Here is a 14621-nt window from a genome sequence, read left to right as displayed (position 1 = left end):
CATATTTTATTTTTAATGTTTTTAATCTTTGTAAACCGCCCAGAGAGCTCCGGCTATTGGGCGGTATAGAAATGTTAATAATAATAATAATAATAATACATTCAAAATGCAGTAGCGGATTTAAGACAGCAGAGGTTAAAAAACAAACGAACCTGAAATGTTAAAATGCTAAAAATGCCTAGGAAAATAAAAAGGTCTTCTTCCCCTGGTGTTCTGGTCGGAAAGAGCTCCAGATTATTCAGGCTACCAAAACCATCCTCGTGACACAATTCTTCTCCTGGACCGCCCCCTCCCTCTGAAATAAGGTCGCGTCCCCTTTAAGCAGCGGGCGGGGGGGGGGCAACGTCATGCGACCGCCAGTAACCCAGCTCGCTCTGTATCAGTTAGCGTGGAACGTTGGCTGCGCCGCCGTTCCAAATCGGAACGTTGCCGGCCGGCGAAGGGGCGTGGCCTACGGGGAAGCCTTTGATGTCGGATACATTCGCTCGCGCCGTTTTGCGAACAATGCAGTGAATGAGGAAGGGGTCTCGTCTTAAAGGGGCCGGGCAAGACGAGGAGGGCGCAGGTAACGGTGCCAAAACTTCTTATGCAAAGCGGCGGGGAGGGGGTATAGAAGGAAAGCATGTTATACGTTCTGCAGCCCCCTCCCCAAATTCCCCCAGGGGAGACCACTGAAAAGTCCCAATGTGCATTTGCGTATGTTTCAGTGTGATTGTCTAAAGGGATTGTATCGTAGGGTGAACTCAAGTCCTGTATTCCCCCTCTCTCCCCAATAAATCACTCGTGTAACGGTAGGAGATTTGTTTGTAAATAATAAACTCACCCCACCGCTCCGGGTCCCTTAACAAAAGTGTATTCCAGATAATTGTTTATTAATGGTTGTTAGTCGTTTTTTTTTTAGAATTATTGTATTGAAGGATCGGGGCCGTGAGTACTGCTGTCTAAACACTCTTACTAGGAGGAGTACACCCCACTGAACAGAGGGATTTACTGCTGAGTAAACGTGGTGTACGCACTACCTTCTTAATTTATAAAATCAGAGGTGATGATGTGTGTGGGGGGGGGATGGATGGAGGGGGGGGATACCTCCAGGATGCCCCCACTCTTCTACCCGGGAGCCCTATCTCATACTCTTAGCTTCAACCCTGTGCACACTTACTCTGAAGTAAGCTCCCTTGCACTGCATGAGGTGGTCATTGGGTTACGATGATGCTTTGAGCTTTTTCAAGAAAAGGTGGGACAAAACTGTAATAAATACAAATACATAATTTCTTCAAGGAAACGTGCATGGGATTGCAATGTACGTTTAACAAACAACACCCAGTGTATGGTCAGACACATTCTTTTGTGTGTGTTTAATAACGGCTTCCTTTTACAGTCAGCGTTGCACAGAGCAAATGCTGCAGTTTAGAGGTTGTGTGAGCCCTGACCTGAATTAAGCCTTTTGATATGGATGCAGCCTCAAAAATCACGTCACCATTGACACCCTTCAGTTTAACCAGCATGATGTTTTTAAGGGGTAGACGTGAATGGCACCAACTTTTCTCACTGCATTTCTGTGAGTGTAGTGGTTTACATCCCTAATCTGTGTTCGAGATTGCGAGTGTGAAATTCCCAGGGCAGTAGTTATGCCAGATCAACCTTCCACAACTTGGTCCCCACCAGGTGTCTTGGACTACAACTCCCATAATCTCCCAGCTAGCTATGCTTATCAGCTCTCCTTGATGCCCAGCAAAATCTGTTCTTGTGAAGACAGAAGGTGTGATAGGGTGGAGATCATCAAGCTGTGCTGACTGTGGGATTGTAGCCATGACATTAAAAGATGCTTGCTCCTGGGGAGGAAAGCTATGGCAAACTTAGACAGCATAGTAAGAAGCAGAGACATCACCTTGCCGACAAAGGTCGACATAATCAAAGCTATGGTTTTCCCAGTAGTAACGTATGGCTGTGAGAGCTGGACTATGAGGAAAGCTGAGCGCCGAAGAATTGATGCTTTCGAACTGTGGTGCTGGAGAAGACTCTTACGCGTCCCCTGGACTGCAAGGAGGTCAAATCAGTCCATCCTAAAGGAAATCAACCCTGAGTGCTCACTGGAAGGACAGATACTGAAGCTGAAGCTCAAATATTTTGGCCACCTAATGCGAAGAGAAAACTCCCTGGAAAAGACACTGATGCTGAGAAGGACTGAAGGCAAAAGGAGAAGGGGACGGCAGAGGATGAGATGGCTGGATAGCATCACCGATGCAATGAATATGGACTTGAGCACGCTCCGGGAGAGAGCGCAGGACAGGAAGTCCTGGCGTGCTGTGGTCCATGGGGTCACGAAGAGTTGGACACGACTGAACAACAACAACAACAAGAAGTCCAAGACATCTGGAGAGCGAGTTGGGGAAGGCTGTTCTAGATTAATTAATGTGGCATAGTACTTTTTATTTTAAAAATGTTTAGGTGTGCTCCTAAGTAAGTGTGCAAAAGATATGCCTTAGCTGTCCCATGTGTCTATCTGCTGTGTTCAAAGGAGGGTATTCAGAGCTCTTTCAGAGCTTCCTGACCCCCACCAAAACCATGATCTTGGGAGTGGTATGAGGACTTTGCAAAAGGATTGATGGACTGGAGACAGTGGAGGCTGGTGGCTCTGATGTCAGTGGGGCAGTGAATCCTCTCTGCGTTTCAGTCAGAACTTGTCAGAACCCTAAAGGAGCTATCCAAAGTGCAGAAGCACTGCCTTTGCTGGTTGGAGGTCATAAGATGCATAGTTACCAGGGAGTAAGCCCATTGAAAATTGGAGGACCTGCTTCTGAGTAACCATGCATAGGTTTGTGTAGTTAGGGTTTATTCAGAAGGGCCATCTTTGTGGAGATATAATCCCTCCCCCTCGCATTTTAAAAAGCTATACAAGTTCCCTTGCTCATCAGAGTGGAAAGGTGGAGTAAGGAATGAATGAATAAAAACTGGCCATCGGGATTGGCTGAGCTATTTGTGATGTCACAGAATGTTCAAGGGTAGTCATAACTGCAGAATGGTGTGTGAGAGGAGGGAATCAGTGTCACAGAATGTTCACAGTCAGTGCATCTCCTATGTGGGGAAACTGAAGGTCTGTTTTGGTGGGGTGGAGGCTGGTTTCATGCTGCAGCAGAAAGTCATGTATGTGTGAAGCAGGGAGTGGGGCTCAATTTGGCGTATTGATTATGGGTTGGGGTGAGGAACCACCAATACTGTTTGCATGAATTACACATAATATGTGGGACATTGCACTGGAATCCCCTCTACTTTGAGTGACAAAATCTCAGCCTATTGTAACGAGATTAGCAAACGATTTCCTGGCAAAGGAATACAATCCTGATTTTTCCCTCCCCACCCGTTCATAAGAACCTTTATTCCTCTGGGCAAAGGGATCACCCAATTAAGCCCAACAAAGAAGGCATTGAAAGTGGATTGCCAGCTTCATCGTTGGCCAGGCAGTTAGTCCATCTAGTCCCGCAAACAGCCACCCCCAACCTGGTTGTTGGCCGTGGAAGCTGGGGATGATGGGAGTTGTAATTCAGCATACCTGGAAGGGACCCTTCCCTTTGGAGAAGGCTCTGACTGATTACCTGAAATCCCTTTTTAGCTGGTGATGCAAAGACTTCCTCGGATGCAAGAAATGTTAGCCACACTGGCAAATGGATACTTACATGGGTACGGAGTGGTGGGGTGGAAGAGATTGTAAGGGGTCATGAAATGGGCTGTGAAATGTGGGGAAAGGACAGGCTGTGGAATTTAAGTGCAAAGTTAGACTGTAATGAGGATAAGCACAGAGAGCATTCATGGCAACAGCTATTTTCAGTGTGTTTATAGCCTTGAAAAATGAGGTGCTTTCCCAGGGCACATAAACAAAGGCACTTCCTCCCCTCTTCCTGCCTCCACCCCTGATCAGTATTATTACCATATTCTACTTGCCCTCCAGGTGGTTAAAGACTGGTTAGATAGTATTCCTTTATGCATTAATTAAAATATTCATAACCGCACTTCCTTTCCCAGTGAGGGGGACTTCCAGGGCAGCGAACAGCAAGCTGATTGAAAACAATAACCCCAATGTGGGCTTAAAAAATGAAGCTTGACCAAATGAAATGAAAGTGGCATGTTGAGATAGATAGATAGATAGATAGATAGCTTTGCTGTTCATCTTTTTTAGATGTAGAGTGGTTTATACATTTTGTAAACAAAATAAATAAATAACGTGACAGCCTCATGAAGCAAAACCCCAAATTCATCTCTCTCTGCCCAACACTCAGCAAAACTATTTTAAAAGTTTTCCGGAAGTGTCAAACCCACAGCATTGCTGGGACCAGCCAGTCTCCTGAGGCACAGAGCTCCAGAGATGAGGTGTTCTACTGTCAGAGCCAAGCCCCTCTCCTGCATACCCCCAAACAGAGCTTTTGTTGGTGGTGGGTGTGAAGCAGCACTGGAATGTCCACAAAGTCCCTGCAAGGTAGGACAGGCCAACCTTGGTGTCAAGCCCCAAATACACCCAGTAATCTCCCTCTCCTGCTAAGAGGCACTGAACTTAGCACTGAGGTTGAACAGAGAAGATCAGACCAAGTTGGGGTTGGATAACCGTTTATTATAGGGGAAGGGACAGAGGGGAGAATTAGAGGTGGCAGGTTGTACAGAGGATTATAACGCTGAAAATGTGCAAGGAAAACCAAAGCATACACAGAGAGCCTTTATATCACACCCCCAAGCAAAATAACCAAACTAGCTAGCCTATCTTTTCCACAGGATAGCATCCAGCTGACAGCAGGTCCAAAACTATCATAACAAAGGGAGACACCATGCCTCCCGCTCAACCTCCTTTGAAGGCCCAGCCCCGGCCACCCAGGGGAGATTTCCCTTAGCCAATTTCCAGAAGAGTTAGGAGCTTCCCACCACGGCCAGCTGTTATCTATTTCCCAATTAACGGGGACTGAGCAAGGCCTTGAGCAACAGGGCCGAGGAGCTGGCAGATAACACACCATTCCAGGTGGATGTCTGGGATGTGACACCCAGGCCTGGTTTCATGGTGGGAAACAGGCTGTCGTCCTTGACAGTGGGATATGGAGCTAAGTTTCTGAAGAGGGAGCAGGATTACATGAGAACAGGCTGTCCCTTAAATCGGGGCTGGGGAACAACAGTCAAGCCTTTCTGGGGTCTAGATCTGGGCCACCCTTAGTGCGTGGTTTCCCGACTAACTAATGGTTTCCCAGGTTTTGTGCAATTTCCTCTATTCTAAAAGGTTCATCCATTCATTAATTTATTATATTTCTATACCGCTCCATAGCTGAAGCTCTCTGGGCAGTTCACAAAAATTTAAAACCATTATAATACATTATATAAAATATAAAAACTATTCACATAATGACATAAAACAAATAACACACACAACAACAACATATAATCTAAAACAATATACATGTTGACATGTCTCTCCTGCATGTTTACATGTCTCTCCTGCAATATGCTGGTATTTTCCTGTATTTTTGCCCCCAATAACTTTTTGCCGTCCTTTTTGTGTTCGACCCTGCCCCCAAGAATTTTGGCCTTGGGCTGAAAGACGTTCAACACTCCTGCTTTAAATACTCTGCTGTCCAACCATTTAGGGGAGCCTTCTCCAACTTCGTGCCTTTCGGATGATTTGGACTACAATTACCAGCAGACAGCCATGCTGCCTGCGCTTTGTCATAGGCAGCATTTCAAACTGAGCTCAGATATAGACTATCCAATGTAGATTGAATAATCGCAGAGTAACTGGCTCAGGGGAAAAAAGACCGGGCCTATATCAGCACTTTCGGCCGTAACATTTTGTATCAGCTTTTGAAAGGCAGCCCCACGTGAAGGGCTTTGCAGTAGTCCAAGGGTGGATGTGACAAGGCCATGTGGGATCAGGAACATTCCCTTGATATCTGTCTAAGAGTGCTTTCCTACGGACTGAGAACACTGGTTGCCTGTGAAGGGTTTAGAATTTTCTCCAGGCAACCAAATGGTGAGCTGTCAAAATATTTGGTTCTTCCTCACTTCACACACACAGTTTACACTCCCAGTGACTATGTGTGGGCTATGAACTAGTGACTTCACAGCCTTGTTTACAAAACTGTAGTAACTGCAGACTTAATTAAGGGCTGGCTGAGTACAGCTGGTGGCCGTGTGCATACGTGGTTGGTATGGTCAGTGCTTGCCTACTGACTGAGAGCACTTTGATTAAATTCCACATTTCGCCTCTCCTTTCAATGCATGCCAATGGATAGAGTGAAGATTTTCCATGTGAGCAATTAGCATTTGTGAGTACGGAGGAGCCCTCAGCCAAGAGCAGTAGTATTTCTGTCTTGTACAGAATTATGCATGGTGTGGAGAACGTGGATAGGGAGACTTTTTTCTCCCTCTCACATAATACTAGAACCCAAGGTCACCCCATAAAGCTGACTGGTGGGAGATTCAGGACAGATACAGGGAAAGGCTTTTTCACACAGCGCAGAGTCAAACTATGGAATTCGCTACCAGAAGACGTAGTGATGGCCACCAATTTGGATGGCTTTAAAAGTGAGTGAGATAAATTCCTGGAGGAGAAGGCTACCAGTGGCTACTAGTCCTGATTTTTATTTATTTATTTACTATTTATTATTGCATTTATAGCCCACCTTTTTTCCTCTTGCAAGGAACCCAAGGCGGCTTACATTCTCCTCCTCCTCCTCCATTTTATCCTCACAACAACAACCCTGTGAGGTGGGTTGGGCTGAGAGTCTGTGACTGGCCCAAAGTCACCCAGTGAGCTTCCATGGCCATGTGGGGACTAGAACCCGGCTATGGCTATGTGCTACCTCCAGTACCAGAGGCAGTCAGCCTATGTACACCAGTTGCTGGGGGACATGGGCAGGAGGGTGCAGTTGTGCTCATGCCCTGCTTGTGGGTTCCTGGTCGACAGCTGGTCGGCCACTGTATGATCAGGATGGTGGACTAGATGGACCCTTGGTCTGATCCAGCAGGGCTCTTCTTGTGTTCTTATGTAAGCAGCTATGGAGAAAGGTTTAGTTGCGGGGGGGGGGGGAGGCACAACACTGTTGCAAAACCAAATATTCTTAAGGTTGTGTGGTATGTTGGTTTCTCTAGCAACAATGCTCTGATTAATATTTTGCTTCAAGGCTAATTTATCCTGCGAGGGAGCTGTTTTGTTAAGGGAATCTGAGCTGCTTGAGAAGTCTCTGTCTGCTGTGCTGTTGAACGTGGTGATGGTTTGAAGCACAGGTCCCAGCGATTGGTGTTGACAAATACATGAGAGCACAATGTGCTTTGTCCTCCCGCGAGGGCCTCATAATTGATGCTTGATGCTGCAGCTGCAAAAGGATTTCAGCCTCGTAATGTGGGCAGGGCAAACCTGTGTAGTCCAGAGTTCTGGACTGTTTACCATATTTCTTTTCTTTTGCATAAAGTAGTCAGGTTTTTGCTAATCATGGGAGGAGAAAAGACCCTGCCAGGGTTGGGGACTCACCCCCCCCATTGAAAATCTTCTCCGATATTTCTGGCTTCTAATACTTCTGCCACACCGTTGCAAGCTTTTCTTTGCAATCATAGGGGCTAGCATCTTAACTGTTTTTAAATAAAATCTGAGAGATCTATCAGAAGCTTAATTCCATGACTAATGCCACACTCTGATTTTCAACTGCATGGAACTATGGCATCTGTATGCCTGTACTCAAAACAGCAGGAATTTCTCACATTCTCTTTGGCTAGAAGTCATCTTACCCCTATAATGACCCAGCTGTATTCTTCGTCTAAAGCACCTTTGCCTGCTTGCCGGAAAACAGGTATTCAGCTCAGCTATCATTGCCACATAGTGGGATGCCCTCGGGCTCTGTCCTTGGTCCTGTGCTGCTCAACATGTTTATAAATGACCTAGGTGAGGGTGTAGAGTGGATGCATACCAAATCTGCAGATGCCACGAAGCTCGGGGAGGAATAGCTGACGCCACAGAAAGCAGAATCAAGATTCAAAAGGATCTTGACAGGCTGGAACACTGGGCCAAAAACAACATGATGAAATCCAGCAGAGATAAATGTAAAGTCCAGCATCGTGGTACAAAACAAAGGCACAAGTAAGGGATGGGGGAAACAGCTGGCTTGGCAGCTGTTCATTTGCAAAGGACCTGGGTGCCTTAGGGTACAGTCCTATGCATGTTTAGACAGGAAAAAAGTCTGCAATTCCCAGCATCCCCCAGCCAGCTAAGCTGGCTGGGGCATGCTGGGAGTTGTAGGACTTTTCCTGTCTAAACATGCATAGGATTGCGCTCTTAGGGGATCACAAGCTGAGCATGAGCTAACAACGTGTTGCAGCTGCTAAAAAGGTGAATGCAATCCATTCATGGGAGTATAGTGTCCAGAACATGGAAAGTAACAGTAATACTCTATTCTGCAGTAGTCAGGTCGCATTTGGAGTACAGTGTCCAGTTCTGGGGCCCACATTTTAAGAAGGACATTGGCAAACTGCACTGTGTTTAGAGGAAGCCAGTCACGATGGTGATGGGTCTGGAAACTAAGTCCTATGAGGAACAGCTGAAAAAGCTGGGTATGTTTAGCCTGAAGAAGAGAAGATTAAAGGGAGAGATAATAGTAGCTTTCCAATATCTGAACGGCCGTCAAGCAGAAGAAGGGGCAGATACGTTCTTCTTTGCTCCAGCGGGCAGGACTAGAACCAATGGGTGAAAATGGCAGGGGAGCAGATTTCAGCTAAACATTAGGAGAAACATTAGGAGAGCCAGTGTGGTGTAGTGGCGGGAGTGTTGGACTGGGAGCTGGGAGATCTGGGTTCTAGTCCCCACTCAGCCATGGAAGCTCACTGGGTGACTTCGGGCTAGTCATAGACTCTCAGCCCAACCTACCTCACAGGGTTGTTGTTGTTGTGAGGATAAAATGGAGAGGAGGAGAATAATGTAAGCTGCCTTGGGTTCTTTGCAAGAGGAAAAAAGGCAGGATATAAATGCAATAAATAATAAATAAACTTCCTAACTGTAAGCCATTCGGCAGTGAAACAGGCTGCCTTGTGAGGTGGCGGGCTCTCCTTCGTATAATATTTAAGCAGTGGCTGGATGCCTTATCTGTCAGGGGTGCAGTAGTTGCTTTCAGCACTGCAGCTCGTGCATTGAGCAGGGGGGGTGGACTTGTATATATCTGGTGAAATTGTCTTATATGTATAGCTGGGAAGAATATTGTTGGAAAAATTAAGGATGGTTGCTTAGGAAATACCTTTGATGCCCTTTTAATGCTCTGGGTTTCCCGGAAGTTTTGTGTCCTGAAAAGACACAGCAGTCTGGTTGGAAATCAGTCAGCATTTTACTCATCCAAATGTTGGAAAGCCAACAGCAGAAGACTGATTATGGGGAACTGTCAAGTCATGCTGAGGAATAGAACTATGCATTTTAGAGGGATGGATTCTGTGCAGACTTACTCAGCAATATAGTTCTACTGTGATCCAGGGAGCTTACTCCACAGGTAAGTCAAGTGTGCATTAGAATTGGGGCCCGAGTCTCCACTTAGAATAAGGGGATAACATGGGCAATTGAAACAATCACTCCCAAATGTCTTTGGCCTGGTTGTAAACTTGGCTCCTTGGTATTTTGAGGAGCTGAGGTCGACAATTCAAGCACAAATGTTGTAAGGCGCATAGGCTGGGTTCACACAACACGCTAACCCAACATGGGTTAGCGTGTTGTCTGAATACAGTTGCGTTTTCCGCAGAGTGGGTTAATGTGTTGTCTGAATGCAGAGCATTTTCCGCAGGGTAGCTTGTTAACCATGCAGCGTGGTTTTATTTTTCTCAAGCTAGCCAGCTTGAGAACCCATGGCTTGTTGCTGGATTGTTCAGGGTGTTTAACAAGCTGCACTGCATGGTTAACAAGCAACCCCACGGAAAATGTGCTGCATTCAGACAACATGATGACCCACAGTTCAACAACAACCCTCACTGGATGGATTATGAATATGACCAAACACAGGTGTGAATCCATCGTTGATCTTACTCTGTGGCAGTGATGGCAGTGAAAACTCTTCCTTCTCCACCATCATTGCTGTCTCTTGGAGCTTTCTGGGGTGGTGAAGGGCCGTCTTGGTATAAGCTCTGGTGAGCAAGAGCTGAATCCCCTGAGAGCCCACCGTGACTAATTTGCTTTACATTTTGCAGATTAAGTCTCTCGCATCCACTCCTACTTAGATGCCATTGTTCTGACAGAATCCGATATGGATGGAGCTACAGTACAGCCTAGTCATGTTGTCATGGATACTTTTCAGATGTACAGCCTGAGGACGTTGACAAACTGCTTGAAGGTTGAGGCCTATCACATGTTCCCTTGATCCTTGCCCCTAATGGCTATGGAAGTCTGCCAGGGCTGGGTTATAGATATGGACATCGGAGGTGGTTAATGCCTCTTTGAGGAATGGCACATTCTCTTCTGCCTTGAGGGAGGCTGAGCTGAGGCCCTGATGAAAGCAATGGTTTGGGATAATTACTGCCCAGTGTCTACCCTTCCATCCTTGGGCAAGATACTGGAGCATGTGGTGGCTTCCCAACTCCAGGCGGTGAATTACTGATTACTTAGATCCTTTCCACTCTGGTTTCAGACTTGATTTTGGGACAGAAACCCAAAATCACCTGGCCGCTGACTTGTGTTGGGGAATGGAGGGGAGGAGTGCAACCACATTGGTTCTCCTAGACCTCTTGGTGGCTTTCAATTCCATCGACACTGGTATCCTTCTGGACCACATATCTGAGTTGGGATTAGGTGGCACAGTGTACAATACCTCTGGTCCTTCCTGGAGAAGTGGTCTCAGATGGTGGTGCTGGAGAAGTCAGACCATCGGTCCATCTAGCTGAGGATTGTCTGCACTGACTAGCAATGACTCACCAGGGTTTCAGACATCAGTCATTCCCAGCCCTACCTTGAGATGCTCTGGCTTGAACCTGAGACCTTTTGCGTGGAGCCTATTACAGAGTCCATCTCTTCCTGTAGTTAGGATTAAAAGTGAAATCCTACCCACGTGTACTCAGAAGTAAGTCCCATTGAGTTCAATGGGGCTTACTCCCAGGAAAGTGGATATAGGACTGCAGCCTAAAGTATCCTTTTATTGTGGCTACTGCTGTTGTAATAACATGAAGGCTTTAAAAATTGTTGTTGTTCAGTCGTTCAGTTGTGTCCGACTCTTCGTGACCCCATGGACCATAGCTCTCTCCCGGAGCATGCTCAAGTCCATATTCATTGCAGCTTTAAAAATATGTGGCTATTATTTGACAATATTTGACCCGTCAAGGGACCAGAACTTTTTTCGACAGTCCAACCCTGTCCAAGGCTGGTGCATGTTCCACCGGGTTACCAGCAGCTCCCGGGTGGGCTGGGTGAGGCAACAGGATCATATTGTGGTGCATTTAAGGAAATACACATCCAACTAATCACTGGCCCCCCTGGCCCCCCACTTGCCTGTGGTCCTACTAGTAAGATGATGTTGCACCCTCCTGCAGGGAATGTAGAATTGCTGGTCTGTGCAACAACTGTGTGTTAGTGGTCCCACCCTGATGCCCTCCAGACACATTGGACTACAAGTCCCATCATCACCAACCAGCATGGTTGCTGGACCACTGGCTGGAGATATGGGAGTTGCAGTCTCACCCATCTGGAGACCACCCTGTTTGGGGAGGCTGCTTTCAAGGATGTCCTCTTTTTCTTTGCTTGCTTCTCAACAGCTTTTTAAAAATCCTCCTCCTCAATGGTTTGCAGGGAAGTAGATCAGCAGCAGTTGTGGGCTGCGTATTCACAGCTTAGTGCAGATTGTATGGTTGCCAGCTTACCAGGGATGAAGGAGGCTATCCTGCTCCTGTGCCTTAAACAACAGCTTCTTCTGCTGAAACAGCTGGTGACCTGCTTCGTGGCATGGAGATAAGCCTGACTGCTTGCTCTCTGCTGATCAAGCTGCTGTTTAAAGCACAGGAGCATTTGGCAGGGGAGAAAAGTTGGCAACCTGGCTTGTTGTAAAATGGAATGACCTTGCAGGGAAGACTTTGAGGGAGAGAAGTGAATGCTGCACTGATTGTGGCACATGTGTGGTTCATTGCAATTTCCCTTTAATTGGTGTCTACACCCACATTACTGTTAAAACACTACAAAAAAGCAATCTTGTATGGCTGCATTGAAATACTTATTGTGTGATGTTTTATCCGAGCTCAGAAGTGCATATGTGTGCATTAGTAGTAAATGGCACAAAGCCTCTGGATGCAGTTTTACCTGCAGCCACTTCAAGATTACTTTTCTTGCAGTGCTTTACCCCTGCGCAAATGCACATTGGCAAGGGGGGGATGCAAATGATTCAAAAGTAGCAAACTGCACACATTCCAATCTTGAACAAAGGACCAACATTGGTGTATGCAGGAGGAGGCCTATTAACGTGCAGTCTGTTTTCATGAAGCCATATATGATATATCCACTAGGGATGTAAGAACTCACCCTAGTTCGGGTTCTCCAGGCACTCACCGAAGCAGCGCCCCTGCTCTCATCCCCCCGAACCTGCGCCCAAGCCACCCACAAGTTCAGTGAATTCCCCAGTGTTCACCACGAACCCGTTGGGTGAGCACCGCCATTTTCACGCCTTTGATTTCTGCATAAAACAGGAAGTTTAAAAAATGTGCATATTCAAATATGCGCAGTTTGAAGCTGGGTAAGCTAAATAAGCTAAATAAATAATTAGAGGGATTATACCTCTAATATTGCTCATATTTAGCTTTCCTGCTTCAAATTTTTTAAACTTCCTGTTTTACACAGAAATCAAAGGCGCAAAAATGGCTGTGCTCACTGAACGGGTTTGCAGTGAGTACTGGGGAGCACGAGCGGGGGGCAAACAAGGATGGCGTCTCGGTGGGCACAGTTCGGGGGTCGCAGGCGGGGGTTGCTCGACAAATTCCCAAACCCCAAACTGCGCTCGCGACATCCCTAATATCCATGTAAGAATCCATTCATGTAGGAACTGCATGAATTTCATGGGGAAAAAAGAAACTATCCATGTAGATCCACAGTTCGAAACAGCTGTGACTGAGTTTGGCTGGTCCAGTCCGTTACAGGTTCTGAAAAAATCTAAAATCCCAGTCTAGTCCTGACAATGACAGCTAAAGCAAAGGATTGTGGGAGCTGTGCCTAGCATTTTATTAGGTTACTGTATCTAGAGGTATATAGGCAGGGGCTTTTATCGAAGAAAATGGGAGGTACCTGAGTTCAGCCCCCACCAAAAAAACCCATTGGATTCTGCAACCAGTATAAATCCAGGCCAGTCAAGCATATTTGCATATAACCATTTAATTTGCATAATTTATTCTTCTTGAATTGTAGTGCGGGATGTTAAAGCCCCATCTCTGAAATAATGCTAAACCTTTGCTCTGTTTTTTTTCTTAAAGATGTCACTGCACATGCTCTTAAGTCTTATGTTCACAACAGTAAAGTCTAGAAACTTGATTTAAAAATAAAATGCTGAGATTTCTCTGGAGGGTAAATTTTGTGGAATACACATACCCCTGAGTTATAGGCTAACTGGTTTTTATTTCTGCATTTAGGCAACTCGACGTGTGTCGGGTGACAGAGCATGGTGGGGGAACCCTGGTCCCCCCGCACATGATGGGGTTTGGAATCCAGCTGGCGTTACTGATGTGGAAGAACTTCACCTATCGGCACAGGCAGACGGTGAGCTGCTAATCAGAATGTTATGTATGGAAGGATTCTGATTTTTCAATTCACCATTGCCCCTGTTAAGGAAATATCCAAGGCAGGTTTGGTTGAACAATCAGAAATTTATTAAAGCACATCGCAACCGTGGGTGAGAAAGTCGAAACTGTGTCACTCCAAATAAAAGAAACAGGATGCCTTTATATAGACTGAAAGCTGTAGAACAAAGAAAAGACACTACGCATGCTCAAGAGCTAATTTAGCTCAGCGACAGTCTTAGCGGCACAGCTGCATCCTTATCTTCAGGGATGAGCTACTTTGGTGGATAGGAATTTCCTGCTTATAATGGTCAAGTTACAATTACCTTCCCATGGTCAGACACACACACATGCTCTCAATCCCATCAGGCACCTTGCCTGAACCAAACTACTTACAAGGCCTAGTCAGGCCTACTTTCACCCCCCACCCCACCCCACCCCACCCCAACAAAGGAGGCTTGGAGGAGGGACTCCCAGGTTAGTTGGATGGGGCAGACAGGCTTATAACTTGGTTTACGAGGCTGCCCCAACTTCCCGTTGCTGGAAAACAGCCAACCAATTTATGCAAGCAAGCTGGTGCATCGAGAATGGGGTTTAAGTGGATCAAAGTGGGATATGGCCTATGGCAGGGAGTGTAGAACCTCTTTCAGCCCCTGAGGGCTGAATTCTGTTTCAGGGAAGCTCTCAGGGGCCGCATTCCAGGGGTGGGTGGGGCAGAAGGTAAAAGGGGTGTGGCCAAAAATACCGGCATATTTTAGCTTGAAGCTCTGACTGCCAGTAATGAAGGAGAGGCATGTCAGTGGGGGGGGGGGGGGAATGCACAGAACCTGGGAAACTACCAAACGATTGTTGGTGGGGCCATCTGGAGACCACTGGACAGC

The 14621-nt window shown here is 46.4% G+C and overlaps 1 protein-coding gene across 1 annotated transcript in view; it reads left to right on the top strand.

Annotated features, from left to right (window-relative positions):
• The first annotated feature begins 438 nt into the window (after positions 1–438).
• The window catches only part of ABCA7 (ATP binding cassette subfamily A member 7), a 121303-nt gene continuing 107120 nt past the window's right edge, over positions 439–14621 (top strand). The window contains exons 1-2 of the mRNA XM_084825891.1: positions 439–565; positions 13594–13720. Of these exons, the coding sequence (XP_084682017.1) occupies positions 13652–13720 (69 nt within the window). The 5' untranslated portion in view covers positions 439–565; positions 13594–13651. The remainder of the gene's footprint in view (positions 566–13593; positions 13721–14621) is intronic.

This window comes from Heloderma suspectum, chromosome Z (assembly GCF_057233095.1).
Source record: "Heloderma suspectum isolate Gila_16-S chromosome Z, 16-S_ref, whole genome shotgun sequence".
In the NCBI taxonomy this organism is placed as follows: Eukaryota; Metazoa; Chordata; class Lepidosauria; order Squamata; family Helodermatidae; genus Heloderma; species Heloderma suspectum.
This window is presented reverse-complemented; position numbering and strand designations above follow the sequence as displayed.